The following is a 15,157-nucleotide window of genomic DNA, read 5'->3' on the forward strand; positions in this document are numbered from 1 at the left end:
ACATTAAATTAAAACATGTATTACTCTTACTTTGTTTGGATTACCTTCTTCACTTTTCAATCTTTGAGATTAACAATCATAAGAGACATGTAAATTTTTTATCTCTGAATCAATCAGAAGCTAGTTAAGCAACAATTATTGACCATGAGTAAGGAATGGCACAGGATTCAAACACCCCCTTCCACATAATATCTTATCCAATATCTTAGAAAAAAAGATGAATCAAAAACGAGAAAATAAATTAGAAAAAGGGAGAAATTGAGTGGCAAAGACACACTCATACTTTTCTGCAATAATACTCTTCCTTTACATCACACTCCTTTTCAAAATTATTATTATATTATTAAATTAAAATTGTTAGTATTATTTTTCTTCTATTCATCCCTCTTTCTCCCTTGCACTTTCCAAAGCTCTGCACCACAATCTTCTTCAAGTTGAACTTGTAGTACGCGACTTGTGTGAGATCCAAAAGTTTATGTACCTTTATTCACTCAAATTTTCCATCACAATCTTCTCCTTCAATACCCCATTAACGAGAATCTTATTCTGCTAAGTTCCACCCTTTGTTCTACGCATCTATTTATTCATTTCCTTTAGCAGCGTTAGTGGTTATCGCCGTAGCAGATCTTCCAAGATTAGTTTTTTCCGCTGATTCTTAGCTTAACGCTTTCACACTCCAGCTTGATCTGCTTCCTTGGCCTTTTCAGCTACATTTCGACTCTTTCTCCATTTGTTTTTAGCTTTGGGGGTTTCTTGTTCCCCATTTTTTTAATTCTAACAGAGTTGTGTTCCAGTACGTGTTCCTGTTTTTTAATTGCAGTTGCTGTATTCGCCGCTAAAATTTTCTGGGTCGGTTTCCTTGTTGAGTTCCATTCAAGTTTGAAATGAAAGATTTTCCTTTTACTTATTCCTTTCGATTTTCTCTTTCTTGGTTTGCATTTTGAACACCCTCTTTTGATCTGGGGCGTTCTGGTGCCGCTGGGCTTGTCTCTTTTATTTTTCTGGGATTCTGAAGTGGAAGTGGGAGTTTGCGTGATCTGAATTTGAGTTGAGTTGAGGGGTTTGTTGGATGCACCTACTGGCTTAAATCATTTGTAGGGTTTTTATGCTTAGTTGCAGAGATGCATCCTGATCAGAGAAAAAAGGTAAAGTTGCTTAACTGATATGTATGTAGCTTAATTTGTGTTGTGTTGTTGATTTGTATTGTTCGGAGAGAAATTGGGTAGGTATTGAGGGGAGTGGATGCCTTTTGTGTTGAGTTCTGCATCTCTAGGACATGGTTGGAATTTGTATTCTCTATGATTTTAAAAACATGTTTTTTTTTAATACCATCTATCTAGCGTGGAGGTCTAAATCTTCCCTGGAACTACTTTTTGGTTTTTGGACATGAGAACCGTTTTTAGTTTAGAAGAAACAACGTGACTAGTAAATGTCTATATTTCTCTGCCATATGCCCAAGTCTGCAGTGTTTGTTTGTGAAAGGTCCTGCAGAAAGTTTTCCTTCATTTAAGATTTGGTTGTCTACTTTTTTAGTTTCTATGGTATCTGCAAACTATCGCAGTGGATTATTTTAGTCCCCACTTCTCCTCCTTTATGTTTCATTTCATTTTAATATTACAAAATCACTAACACGTAATAACGGTTTTTATTTTATCTTCACAATTCAGCTTTTATCCCTATGAAAGTGAATCGTACCTAGCAAATTCGGCATCTGGGATTTAAAACCTCCACGAAATACGTTTTCTTCTCTTTGAAGTCTAATGTACACTCCGTGGCTTTTGTGCAATTTTAAATTAACTATCTTGATATCCATCTTTAAAAACTTTGGAGCTACTTTTATCCTCTGTCGTTCATGGTCCCGTCTGCAAATTTAAGACACTAATCTAGCAACTTTCTGGTGTAAAAGTGTGGAACATAGTGTTGTCTTGTCTCCCTTCACTTAAACTATTGATGTTGAGTTGGAGTTTGCTTGGTACAATAACTTGGTTTGTGTGTTTATGCAGTCATCCGTGGATGTGGACTTCTTTACAGAATATGGTGAGGGCAGCAGATACAGAATAGAGGAAGTAATTGGTAAAGGAAGCTATGGTGTTGTCTGCTCTGCATATGATACACACACTGGAGAAAAGGTTGCAATAAAGAAAATCAATGACATATTTGAGCATGTTTCTGATGCTACTCGCATTCTTCGTGAGATTAAGCTTCTTAGACTTTTACGCCATCCAGATATTGTGGAGATCAAGCATATTCTCTTACCTCCTTCTAGAAGGGAATTCAAAGATATATATGTTGTCTTTGAACTCATGGAATCTGATCTGCATCAGGTCATCAAAGCTAATGATGATCTGACGCCAGAGCATTACCAGTTTTTCCTGTATCAGCTTCTTCGAGGCTTGAAGTATATACACACTGGTCAGTTAGGGACTCTTTGATAGATTGTTTGCTGTAGCCTATATATTTTTTACTGTATAAACCTAGTTGCTACAATCATTTCGGATAATTTAAACTTTTTTATGAACTTGTAGCAAATGTATTTCACCGTGATCTAAAGCCAAAGAACATTTTAGCAAATGCTGACTGCAAGCTGAAGATTTGTGACTTTGGACTTGCCCGAGTGGCTTTCAATGATACCCCCACTGCTATTTTCTGGACAGTATGGTTCTTTTTCCCTGCGACTAATAAACTAATACCTTCAATTGAACATAGCTGTCCTCAGTTCATTGCTTCTCAATTCTGTTTGTTTGCTTGCAGGATTATGTTGCAACCAGGTGGTATAGGGCTCCTGAGTTGTGCGGATCCTTTTTTTCCAAGGTGCAGTAAATGCTACGACTATTAGTTAGTATCGCTAGCTAGTCATATTTATCAAATATTTAACTTTTTTTATGTAGTGATTGTTGAGTTACGTAATCAAAAACTTTTATTTTTCGTGATGAATGTGTCAGATACTGATAGAACACCCAATATTATAGAAAAGATCCAAGACAGGTTCTTGGATGATGTTATTATGAATTTTGTTACGCTGCCAATGTAGCAGGGTACAACACCAGATATTCCAAACAGAAAGGTGTTTCGAGAGGACCTAAACTCTCCCAACCCTTTTCCTCATAAACCCCAAAAACTGAAACTAGCAACAGCCTACACACAGACTACTTATAATAGTCTGTTTTACAAGGTTAAAACTGTAGGGATTATAACTGCAACCTTTATTTATTTCTCCTAGTATAGAATTTGCCACTGAACCTATCAATACCCCACCCTTGAAGTTTCACCTTGTCCTCAAGGTGAAAGTCTGGAAATTCTGTGTTGATGACAGCTGCAGACTCCCAGCTATATTCACTCTTGGGAAGTTGCTGCCATTTTGGTAAGACTTCCATTTCACCAGCTGCATTCTTACGGGTATCCAAAAACTTTTCTGGAGTAACATCCAGCGTATATTCTTCAGATAGCATAGGGGGTAAAGGTTGAGGGGATAGCAACGAACTCCTGGCTGGCTTGAGTAAAGACACGTGAAAGACAGGGTGGATGTGACCGTGTTCTGGTAGGAGTAATTTGTAACCAACCTTCCCAACTCGTTCCACCACTTGATAAGGTCCATAATAGTGTGGACTTAACTTTTCATTTGGTTTTCGTGCTAAGGATTTAAATCTATATGGTTGTATCCTTAAGAAAACCCAATCACCTTCATTATAAACCACAACCCTCCTCTGTTTGTTGGCTTGAAGCTTATTTTTCTCTTGGGCTTTGCGCAAATTCTCTTTCAACTCTTTCAAAATCTCATCCCTTGCTGCCTGCATCTGATTAACACTTTCTACCTTGGATGGGATTGCTGTGCCTTTCAAAATGACAGGAGGATCACATCCATAAAAAGCCTTGAATGGTGTCATCTGGGAAGAGGCGCTGTAGTTGGTGTTGAACCAAAATTCAGCCCAAGGGAGCCTAGTGGGCCACTGTTTTGGTTGAGTGCATGTCATGCACCTTAAATAGGTCTCCAGACAGCTATTCACAACTTCCGTTTGGCTTTCCGATTGTGGGTAATAAGCCTTGCTGTACTCTAGTTTAGTGCCTGCTTGTTTGAAAATCTCCTTCCTAAATTGGCTCAGAAAAATTCTCTGTCTGAAACAATGGATGAAGGAAATCCATGCAATCTGACAACTTCCTTTACAAAAAGCTGAGCCACCTCCATTGCTGAATAAGGATGAGATAAAGCAAAAAAATGAGCGTACTTCGTGAAAATGTCCACCACCACACAAATGGTGTCTTTTCTCCAATAAAATCCATGGAGATGTCTGACCAGACTTGTGTTGGAATTTGTGGGGGTTGTAGGAACCTAGCAGGGGCCAAGGTCTCTATTTTATTTCCCTGACAAACTTCACATTGCATAACAAAAGATTTTATGTCTTTCCTCATGCCCTCCCAGTATAAAACACCCGCAACTCATGTAGGAGTACGAAAATAGGCACTATGTCCTCCTATAGGTGTTTCATGCAGCTCCTTAATAATTGCAGGAATTTTGGAAGAATTACTAGACAACACTATTTACCTTGGTACAACATTGTAAGTATTATAGGTGTGGTACAATTTCCCTCTTTGTTTGAGTTGTACCCTTTTGTAACAGATAAAACTTGAAGCATTCATCCGTTTTATCCGCCCTTTATGGTTTTTACATCCACGTGGTCCACTAAGGAATGTGTGCTGCTCCAAAATTCCAATTCGTGTTGAGTATAATTAATTTGAAAACAACTAGAAAGGTAGGAAATAATAAAAAAATTCATAACATTCCTCCACATCAGAGTTGCCATTTGCATGAGTTTAGTCAATGTACCCATTTTATCTTCTTGATATTGAGCTGTTTCATCAACTATGGTTAACAAGGTCTTTTGATGTCTTGTGGTTAACTCTCAACTGGTTTTCTTCTTTACTATCATTCTCTTGTTTTCACAAGGGTACTTGTGTTGAAGAACAATATTTTTCACAAATACTTAGGTCCTTATCTTGTACAGGACACTTTAGACCTCAACAACCTGGTTCGGGGTCACTTTTTTTACTTTTAATTACATTATAAAGTCTATTTTGGATAGTTCTAAGACTTAAATAGGAATCAGTATCATTGTTTGTTTCACATTCTAAAGTGTTAAGTTGATGATGTTTGTGAAATGAAAATGGATAATGTCTCCATGTGTCTTAATGTTTTATTGTCTGATGTTGGAGTTATTAAATAAATTTTATCATGAACTTTTGTTTTTCAGTATACACCGGCTATAGACATATGGAGCATTGGCTGCATATTTTCAGAACTTTTGACCGGAAAACCTCTTTTCCCTGGGAAAAATGTTGTTCATCAACTAGATCTTATGACTGATCTTCTTGGAACTCCGTCTCCTGAAGCCATTGCTAGGGTCTGTTGTTTAATTTTCCTTTAGCATTTTTGTTATCTGTTTGCTCTATTTAGTCACTTAATGCAACCTTGGTATTGTATTAATAGGTACGAAATGAGAAAGCTCGTAGATATTTGAGCAGCATGCGTAAGAAGAAGCCAGTTCCTTTCTCACAAAAGTTTCCAAATGCAGACCCCCTAGCTCTTCGTTTGTTAGAGAGAATGTTGGCATTTGAGCCTAAGGATAGGCCTACTGCTGAAGAGGTTAGATTTTGGTGTCCATCTATCTATGGATCACTTGCTATGTTATATCTGGTTAATAGGTTTTTTTTTTTTGTGTATAATGTTAGGCTCTAGCGGATCCATATTTTAAAGGCTTGGCCAAGGTTGAGAGAGAACCATCTGCTCAGCCTGTTACCAAGATGGAATTTGAGTTTGAGAGACGTCGGATAACAAAGGAAGATGTCCGTGAGCTTATATACAAAGAGATTCTGGAGTACCACCCAAAGATGTTGAAGGAATTTCTAGAGGGAGCAGAACCAACAGGTTTCATGTATCCAAGGTATTGTCTAAATCTCTACCCAAATTTTGTTTTACACCTCATTAGCACTTCATGAACATAACATATTTGGATGTTGCTTTCACCTGATAATGTTGCTTAACAGTTCATAAAATTCTACCCTTGTGGGTTTTTACAATTTTCAGTTTCACTGATTGAGGAGTCTATATTTTTTGCAGTACCTTGTACAGTTTAACGTAACTCCTATAGTGTTTACGAAGACTTGAGTTATGGCTAAAATAATCAATTTATTGAAGAAAGCACAAAAGAAAATGCTATGGCAACCCATATATTATGGAAACAATCTCCATTATCTTTTTCTCATAATGTTTAAGCCACGTCATTTTTGAGTTTCATGTTAATTTCATAGATATGAAAGTAACTACGATGTATGGATACTTGCTGTTCAGTATCTGCTAATTTTCTTTTTTGAAATAAATTACTTGGGATGTTCTGATGAGATTTGATTTTGACTACGAATTGGTTATTTTTGGGATTGTAAATTTGTGATTTTCTTGCATATTTTATTGAGATTGATGTATTTTGGAATTGGCTGGTTTTGTTACTCTTATTTCTCTAAGGTTAGCTTTTGGTTTCTCCCCCTGATTTCTTTACCTAAATTCTATTTCGGGTAGTGCTGTGGATCACTTCAAGAAGCAATTTGCATATCTTGAGGAGCATTACGGCAAGGGAGGAACTGTTGCTCCACCTGAGAGGCAACATGCATCTTTGCCCAGGTATTCTAATTTTCTGTAACTGTTTTGGAAATTGTTGCTTTCTTCTTTGGTCACATTATTTTATTATTTATATTGCCAAACTCCAAATAGAATACACCCTCTGTATCTGGTTTGGAATTGCCAACTCTACTGATTTGTTGCTGTCATGCAGGCCTTGTGTGTTGTATTCAGACAACAAAATACATAATACGTCGGACGTTGCAGATGATTTGTCCAAATGTTCCATCAAAGAAGTTGAGAAACAACCAGTAGATAGGAGTAATATTATCCCTATGTCCCGGCTTCCTTTACCAGCACCTCAAAATATTCAAGGTGTAATGATTGACTTTTACATGCATTTTATCCCTTTTCTGTTTCCCTTCCTATTTATTGGACACACAGACATGACTGGTATTATCTAACAAGAGTGTTGTGCCTTCATGATGCTTGTTTCATTTTAAGTCATCTTTCTTTTAACCAATAAGAGATTATATTTGCATCTTTACACACATGTACTTCTTTCGTCTACCACATAGTGGGAATTATTGTGTGAGCTGAAAGCTGAGGAATTTTTAAATTTTTTTGTTGATTTTTTTTTTTTTTTTGTGTGTATAGTTTTAAGGGATTATAGTGTAATTTTCATCCTATGATGTTATTCTCATCCGATGTACCCATTTGTGGCTCACTGTATGTAGGTGTGGCAGCAAGGCCCGGAAAGGTTGTTGGTTCAGTGATGAGATACAATAACTGTGGGGTAGCAGTGACGGCAGAGACTGAGCAGAGGAGGATGGTCAGGAATCCATCTGTTTCAGCTCAGTTCGCAGCGTCGAATTGCTCATATCCTAGGAGAAACCCAGGCTATAAAAGTGAGAGGGGGGCAGAGGATGATGGGATCGAAGGTTCAAATGGACTGCAGCCAAAGCCTCAATACATGGCAAGAAAAGTGGCTGCTGCTCCAGGTGGACCTGGTGGTCAATGGTATTGATATTGAATTATATTGAATGTGTGGCCAACTAGTGCCTTGTATTGTGCCATGAAGCTCTGATAGATAGCTGAGGTTCATGTGGTACACCTAATGTTGATCGTCAGAACTGAAATTTCACATAGCATCAGACAAAGGGGAGAGCTAAAGGGGCTCAATTCCCAGTGTTGAAGTACCTAGAGGATGATTTCTAATTCAATCAAATGCATCGTCAATTTAAAGGGTTCGCATGGTCCAATTGATGATTTTATTGTACTCTAATGTGTTAATAACAGAGTACATGGAAGATCTGAAAAGCCATGAACTTGAAGACAGACCGGTTGCTTCATTGCAGAACTGTAGTTGTTATTATACCCCAGTTTTACTTGGGTACCATTACCAAGATAATGTATTTTAGTTTTTAAACAAAGACATATAGCCAAAGTCACACTCTCTTGTCTCTTTCTCTATAGCAGGTCTTTGCTGTTAGGAACTTGATTTGATGTTTAACAAAAGAAACTAGTGTTGGGCCCCTATGAAATTTTAACTCCTTAATTTACACCTATGCTTGCTGAATTCCACGTGTGCAATCTGATATTTCCCTGCAAATCTTTTCCTCGGCCAGTGGAATCATATCATATTATGGACAAAAAAGTGCGCACACTTGTATGCCGATATACAGAAAACAACTAAGTTATCCAAGAGATAAGGAAACGGTTTCTTTGCAGGCCAGGCCCTGTTTGAAGGATGGAGGGTTTCCTCTGCCATTCAGATTTAACAAGTCACACTTGTTGCTTACTAACTCATCAGTCCCATCCATTACATCTTTCTCGACCAAACTATTCGCCAAGAGGTCCCAACCCAAGACTAAGAAACAATAAAACAAGTTTTCATTTTACTCGTTTCCCAGGAGCAAGCTAAGATATTTTTGACGAATAGAAAAAAACATTCACAGTTTGACGAGTTCAAAGGCATTTTTTCTATACCTCATCAAATCAACAACAAAAATTGGTGAGTAAACCGAAATACCTGTTTTGTGTATAAATATGAGAAGAGTGAGTATAAAGAGCATTACGCTGTAGAAAGAAAGTAGTATGTATAGTTGTGAGTAAATTAACGACCTCGTCAATCTGATATGTGATGTGGATGAGCAGTGGTATTTACAGCGAGTGCTCGATGCTCCGCAGGCTCGTGTGCACAACTGTTCCTCGTCTTCCAATAATCTCACCAAAACCAAAACCTTACATTCTCAACTCCCTCACCCAAAAACCCCTTTCCAACGCCATCAAATCCTTCTCTTCTTCCAAAATGGGGGACGCTCGCAGACCCTTATCCGTTCCCATCCCCACCTTGGAAAAAGCCGAACGCGCCGATCTCCTCCGCGCTCTAGAAGCTTCCCTAGGCTCCCCCTTCAGCTCCGACCCTCTCTCTCCCAACCCCAACCCTCTCATCATCGTCATCAGCGGCCCCAGCGGCGTCGGCAAAGACACCCTTATCGCGCGCCTCCGCGAGGCCCGCCGCGGCCTCCACTTTGTCGTCACCGCCACATCGCGCCCTCGCCGCCCCACCGAAGTCCACGGCAAGGACTACCTCTTCGTCTCGAAGGAGGAGTTTCTCGGGATGGTGGAGCGAGAGGAGCTGCTCGAGTATGCCCTCGTCTACGGGGACTACAAGGGCGTCCCCAAGCAGCAGATTCGAGAATGCCTTGCCAAGGGCTGCGACGTCGTTCTTAGGGTCGATATTCAGGGCGCCGCCACGCTGAGGAAGGCGCTCGGGAAGTCGGCGGTGTTTGTGTTCGTGGCGGCGGAGAGCGAGATGGCCCTGGTGGAGAGACTGGTGGACCGGAAGACGGAGACGGCGGAGTCGCTGCTGGTGAGGATCGGCACCGCGAGAGAGGAGATGAAGCATTTGAAGAATTTTGATTATGTTGTGGTGAATGCGAAGGGGAAGCTGGAGAATGCAGTGAAGTTGATGGAGTCTATTATTGATGCCGAGAAAGCTAGGGTTTCGCAACGGACTCCTCTCATATAACGGACACTCACATGGTATACAATTGAAGACTATTTTTTTTCGCAGTGGTGTATCATGGGATTTGATTTGTTAGCACTTAGATAGAGGGCTGAGGGTAAATGAACTAGAAAGAATCTCTCTGAAACATTTTCTTTTACTGATTTCATAAATTGTTCATTGTGGAAGGGATTGGATTGGTCATTGGTGTTTTTGAGGGAACGACTGTTCATTCTTTCAGAAACTGGTTTGGACTTAAACTAAAAGATGCATTAACATGTCAACATTGATTCCACTATGCAGTTATTGTTCAGAATACGGTATGCCTGTGCAAGTATGACAATTTTTAAGCAAAATGGTACCCAGCTGCCGGATGAAGGATAGGTTGTGTATATGAAAAACTTTAACCGTAAACTAAGTAATAGAATGTATCATATATGCAATATTTATTATGTTCTAAGTTCTCAAAAGAACTCCTAGACATATCGCTGGGAAGCAAAACATCTTAAGAGGGAACATAATTTGAAGATATGAAGTAGCTGGTTCTTCATTTAGTAGCAATACATACAATTAGTATAGAAATTCAGTGTTTTGCATGAACTAACATGAACTTGATTGATATTACCAGCTCATTAAGATGTTTAATCGAGATGGGCCCAAATGTATTTTGAAATTTGGAAAAGAAAAAGGTGTTTGAGTGATATCTGCTCATTGTAATGCTCATGCCTCTTGAACAAGGGTTAAGTTTAGATAGTTGATACTTGTCAGACTTTGGTTAAAATTGGGTGCTTGCTATATTTCACTAAGATTGGATTGTTATAAGCCGCACACAAGTTTGTGAATGGTGGTCACTTCAAATATCAGAAACACATTTTGCACATTGAAATTTTGGAATTATGAATGCAAAGTTGAGATTCACTGTATTATAAAGATGCATTTTTACATGGTGAGTTTGTTTTTGTTGGATATGATCTATGCTCTATCTTGATTACAAGTAACAGTGTTTGCTATTTATTTATTTATTTTATTTAACAAGTCAGAATTTTTCCGTAATTTTTTATTAAATGGATTGATATCAACTGTGTTACATCTCATATGCCGTGTGGCAGTAGTTTGCAGCTGTGTTGTAAAGGTCTTGAATTCTTAATCATCAATATTTCAAGAATTTCTATTTCCTTTTAGATTTTTGGCTAACACAACTGACTTTAAGCTCATGTTTCTGGTACTTGTAACCAGAGGAAAACACCAATACTTTGAAATAATCTGGGCCAGTATTCATGTTGAACATTTAACAGGTGTTTCAAACTCCAAGTTTCGTGTTACAATTTTCCTGTTCAATTCTATATTTTGAACTTCTATACCAATATAAATGGGATTACAATAATAATTAGACAAGTGGGATTTTTTTTTAATTTAATTTATACTATTTTATTGTTTGTATTTCAGTTGTAATTGTCCTGTAATTTTAAGAATCACCGTAGTATTATTATATTTTGTGTGCTTTCTAACTTGCAAGCTCCAAGCACGTATTGTTATTAATGCCTTTTTTTTTCTGTAGAATTTATGACGGATGATAACGTGGGGATGATAGCAAAATTTTAATTTTTGAGCTCCATTTATTGCCAGTGACGAGCTTGGTGTTTCTTTCCTACAACTGGTGTGATAAAGAGAAGTGGATAATGCTGGTGTGATTCTTTCAATACTGCCATAGATGAAGTACAAATGGTTAGTAGAACTTTTAATTGCAATGCCTAATATCATTTATTTATTTTATTTTATTCAGTGACATAGCTATGTAGGAAGCAAATTGAATGTAGTGGATGAAACAGTGAATTGCACTTACACTGATACCCTTGACACAACATGTAAACCTTCTTATGAAGAAGTGATTCAAAAAGCTTATCACATCCGGTTTTTGTGCATATACTATCTTCCACTTCCTCTCCTTTTTCTCTCATTCCTTTTATTCTTGTTTAAACCCTAATATTTTAGGTATGCGTTTTTAAAAGATGAGAATGAGTGAATTGCTCTAGTTGTTCTAAATCATGCAATAAAGGTGGGAAATTAGATGGCTCCTATTTGCCTCTTTTCTGTCTATTTACAGCTGGATTTGTGCGCAATGATTGTTTAAATGATTTTTTTCTATGAATTTCTCTAAGTAAAAAGTAAATTATACACAAGTAAAGTTATGATTTTCAAGAAATTAATATTGAATAGTTTCTACGAACTATTATATGCATAAATTAATTTTAATTTGCATAAAAGCTGTCATTTCTTCTCTTTTTATGTTCTTCTTAAAATATTTAATCAAGCATATCTCTAGCATCTCAGGTCACTTTGGTTATCACCACTTGAATTTTATATATAACTAATGTGACTCTTCAAACATTTTCTTGGTCTATCACATTGTATGTTAAGTTTTTCTAATCCATTAGTTAAGTCATATATGATATGTCTGAAAGATCCAATCCATTTTTTTGCCTTTACTGAAATGGATTGGATGTGATGTCTCTATATTTTTTAATTTATTAACTATGGGAAGTTTGGCATTTTTGTCAAAAGTTTATAAGCCCAAAATCTCTTATCATTGTTGCCATTTTTATTACTTTTTTCTCACAGTTTTTACATTATATTAAGAAGATTCTGCCGTGGAAGTGACGTCTAAATATTATATTAAGAGTAGTAGAAGATGAATGATGATACAATTTGTTCTCGTTTAATTTAAAATATAAGTGCAAATTAAAACTAAACTTCTAAAATTTTAAATTCCTATGTCTTATCGATTATTTAAAATTACGTGTAAAAGTTAATAAAATGACCATAAATACTAATTTTCTATTAGGCAAAGCTAAAATATCTTTTTATCATTCAGCTAGTTTAACAAATTTTCGTCAGGCTTTCTGGCAAGATAAATTAGAATCAATCAAACACCTAATACGTAAGCATAATGATTAAATTAACACATAATATGATAAAAACTAAAAAAAAGTAGTATCTTTTATATTATGATTTCAAACATTAATTAAAAAAATAAAATAATTGGCGCATAGAAGAAGAGAAAGGAACAAAAAAATATCTGAATTGCCTTAAGCTTGTAGTTGTAGGATAACATAACGCAGATCTGTTATACGTGTACGCGTAAAATAAAGGCATTATATTCTCCAAGCAAAAATGTGTGGCCAGGGTTACTTTAAGAAACCAAATAATCTACAATTCATTCTTCTAAATTTTTGTGGTCCTTATTTCTTTGCTCTCCCTTTTTTCTGTTTCACTTTCTTCTATTTTCTCCCTTTTTCCTACGCTTTCTGGGACCCATAAACGAAAACTAAAGAGCACTTCACCAAAATCTAGTGACGTCAAAATGGGGATCGTAACTCGAGCCAATTCAGCTTATCACACGTTTAAGTTGGATTGAATTTAAAAAAAATGTAATTTTTTTATGAGTTAGTTTTCAATCTGGCTTATTTAGAACCTGACTCACCAGATTGAACTGGTGGTGAGTTGGGCTGATTCACCAACCTACCTAATTTAATTTAATTATTTATTATTTTGTGTTTTAATATTATTAGTTAATATTTTTTTATTATATTATAGATAGTGATAAAAAAGTGTTTAAAGAGAGAAAAATATTATAAATTTATCTATTTAAGACTCTAATATCTGAGACAAAAATTAATAATATTAAAAACTTATTTGTTAGCCTTTTGTACGTCTTTTTGGATTACGCTTGGATGGTATGATACTTTCTTTTTGTTTTTGAATTGTCTTTGGAATTTAACATCGATTTAAAGTGATATTTGTTTATATTTGAATTAAAAAATTATTTTTTTTATTTTAAAAAAGAACTTATAATTAAATGAACCAATGAGCTAACCTGTTTAACCTACCAATCTGGGTGGATCGAGTTGGGTTCGAACTTTTTCAGCTCGCTAATAAGTAAGCCGGACTGAATTGACTCACTAAATGACTAACCTGTAGTGGACCGAGCCGAATCGAATCAAGTTACCCGTTTTGACAGCTCTATCAAAACCTTAATTTTCTTCCTCACATCACAACTAAGTACTCTTTGTTTATGTATATGTTTCTCCCTTCTTTTTTTATCAAATAATAAACAAGATATATTATCCTTTATGATTATAAACAACTCTTGTGAGTGTTTTTTTTTACACATGCTAATCCCAATCAAGTAGTGATAGAGCAACACATCTTTATATTTATTTGACATAAAAATAACAAAAAAAATGTGGAATAAATGTAAAAAATTTGTGTCAAATTATATTTCTTGTTATTCAAGTAATTCTAGGCTTAAATTCTACTTTATTGGATGAAAATTGTGGAACCAAATTTATACATTCTGATATTCTGTTATGGTTTAAGTTTAGCTTTAATTTTATTTCCAAAGACAACTCAATATAGATGAATGTCTGACATTATGTGATCAGAACAAAATTATATAGCAAACAATACACAGTTAATGGTTATGATTGGAGATTCCTAGTTGATTAAAGATAAAGTTAAATAATGATATATAAATAAGATGCAAATATCATTTTGCAAACTAGTTTTGTGATATTAAATTATACACTGATTCATATAGTAAGATGGTTTCAGAAACATATAGAAAAATTCTACCTATGAAGAATGCTTGAGGCTGAATCTTAACAAATATTTGGATTTTGTTTATTGTAGAAATGTGTAGCACGCATGAGCAACGTAACTAACCATAAGCTACGGCCTTATGAAGTAACTCGTTTTGAATGAAAAATTGTGCGTCTGCTAATGGTTTATCCGTGCACTCCAACAACAAACCACACAGACACTTTTCCCCTGTCGTATAGCTTTTATTTAGAAAAACTAATGATAAACAAACTCAATTTTGTGTCTATTTGTTCTTCCTTTACCTTCACATAGGCCAACCCAGTTTATTTATTATAAGTTTGAATAGGAAAAAAAATCAGTTTTTTTTTTAAAATATGGATTAAATTCTAGTTTATCTAACCAGTGAGTTAATAAATAGATTTTAATCAGTTTGAAAATAAATTGATTCATAATCTACCAACAACAATATTTTATTATTTATTCATAATTTTTGTTTATATTTTAAAAATTAAAATATTATTCAATAATATTTAAATACTTTTTTAATTTATTTGTTTTTATAATTATATAGTTGATATTTTGTTTTTTAATTTATTATTTTTACAATAATATTTCATCAAAACTGGTGAACATTTTAAATAAATTAATTTGCTTAACTCATCAATCTGTAATGAATGAAAACAGATTATAATTTTTTATTTATTTCTGATTTACTAAAAATATAAATAGAGTTACTCATTTTTAATTTAATTCATGTGAAACAAGCTTATGACACCACTTCTCTAATGCTTTTGCAATTCTTTCTCGTTTACGTGATTTTGCACACCATTCAATTCATATATATATATATATATATATATATATATATATATATATATATATATATATATATATATATATATATATATATATATATATATATATATATATATATATATATA

The 15,157-nt window shown here is 35.3% G+C and overlaps 2 protein-coding genes across 3 annotated transcripts; both read left to right on the forward strand.

The window, feature by feature from the left end:
* Positions 1-339: 339 nt before the first annotated feature.
* Positions 340-8,186, forward strand: LOC108342778 (mitogen-activated protein kinase 15). The gene is made up of 10 exons (XM_017580573.2): positions 340-1,145; positions 2,004-2,412; positions 2,526-2,653; positions 2,752-2,811; positions 5,247-5,396; positions 5,483-5,638; positions 5,725-5,936; positions 6,569-6,670; positions 6,822-6,982; positions 7,345-8,186. The coding sequence occupies exons 1-10, from the start codon at positions 1,122-1,124 to the stop codon at positions 7,632-7,634; spliced, it is 1,692 nt and encodes a 563-aa protein (XP_017436062.1). The 5' UTR covers positions 340-1,121; the 3' UTR covers positions 7,635-8,186.
* A 144-nt stretch (positions 8,187-8,330) lies between these two features.
* On the forward strand, positions 8,331-11,523 carry LOC108342779 (guanylate kinase 3, chloroplastic). Of its 2 annotated transcripts, none has more exons than XM_017580574.2 (2): positions 8,331-9,655; positions 11,176-11,523. In XM_017580574.2, exon 1 carries the CDS (start codon positions 8,751-8,753, stop codon positions 9,639-9,641), a length of 891 nt encoding a protein of 296 aa, XP_017436063.1. In that variant the 5' UTR covers positions 8,331-8,750; the 3' UTR covers positions 9,642-9,655; positions 11,176-11,523. The 2 variants fall into 2 exon arrangements, with proteins under 2 accessions (XP_017436063.1, XP_017436065.1); XM_017580576.2 differs by having other exon boundaries at positions 11,244-11,523.
* Positions 11,524-15,157: the final 3,634 nt, after the last annotated feature.

This window comes from Vigna angularis, chromosome 6 (assembly GCF_016808095.1).
Source record: "Vigna angularis cultivar LongXiaoDou No.4 chromosome 6, ASM1680809v1, whole genome shotgun sequence".
NCBI lineage: Eukaryota > Viridiplantae > Streptophyta > Magnoliopsida > Fabales > Fabaceae > Vigna > Vigna angularis.

What these genes read in the sequence shown, in the direction of transcription:
- LOC108342779 (XM_017580574.2), top strand. Translation starts at nt 8,751, where the DNA reads ATGTGGATGAGCAGTGGTATTTACAGCGAGTGCTCGATGCTCCGCAGG.
- LOC108342778 (XM_017580573.2), top strand. Translation starts at nt 1,122, where the DNA reads ATGCATCCTGATCAGAGAAAAAAG. An exon ending in ATCCTGATCAGAGAAAAAAG is followed by an intron (nt 1,146 to 2,003) that starts GTAAAGTTGCTT and finishes GTGTTTATGCAG; the next exon opens with TCATCCGTGGATGTGGACTT. An exon ending in CCACTGCTATTTTCTGGACA is followed by an intron (nt 2,654 to 2,751) that starts GTATGGTTCTTT and finishes GTTTGCTTGCAG; the next exon opens with GATTATGTTGCAACCAGGTG.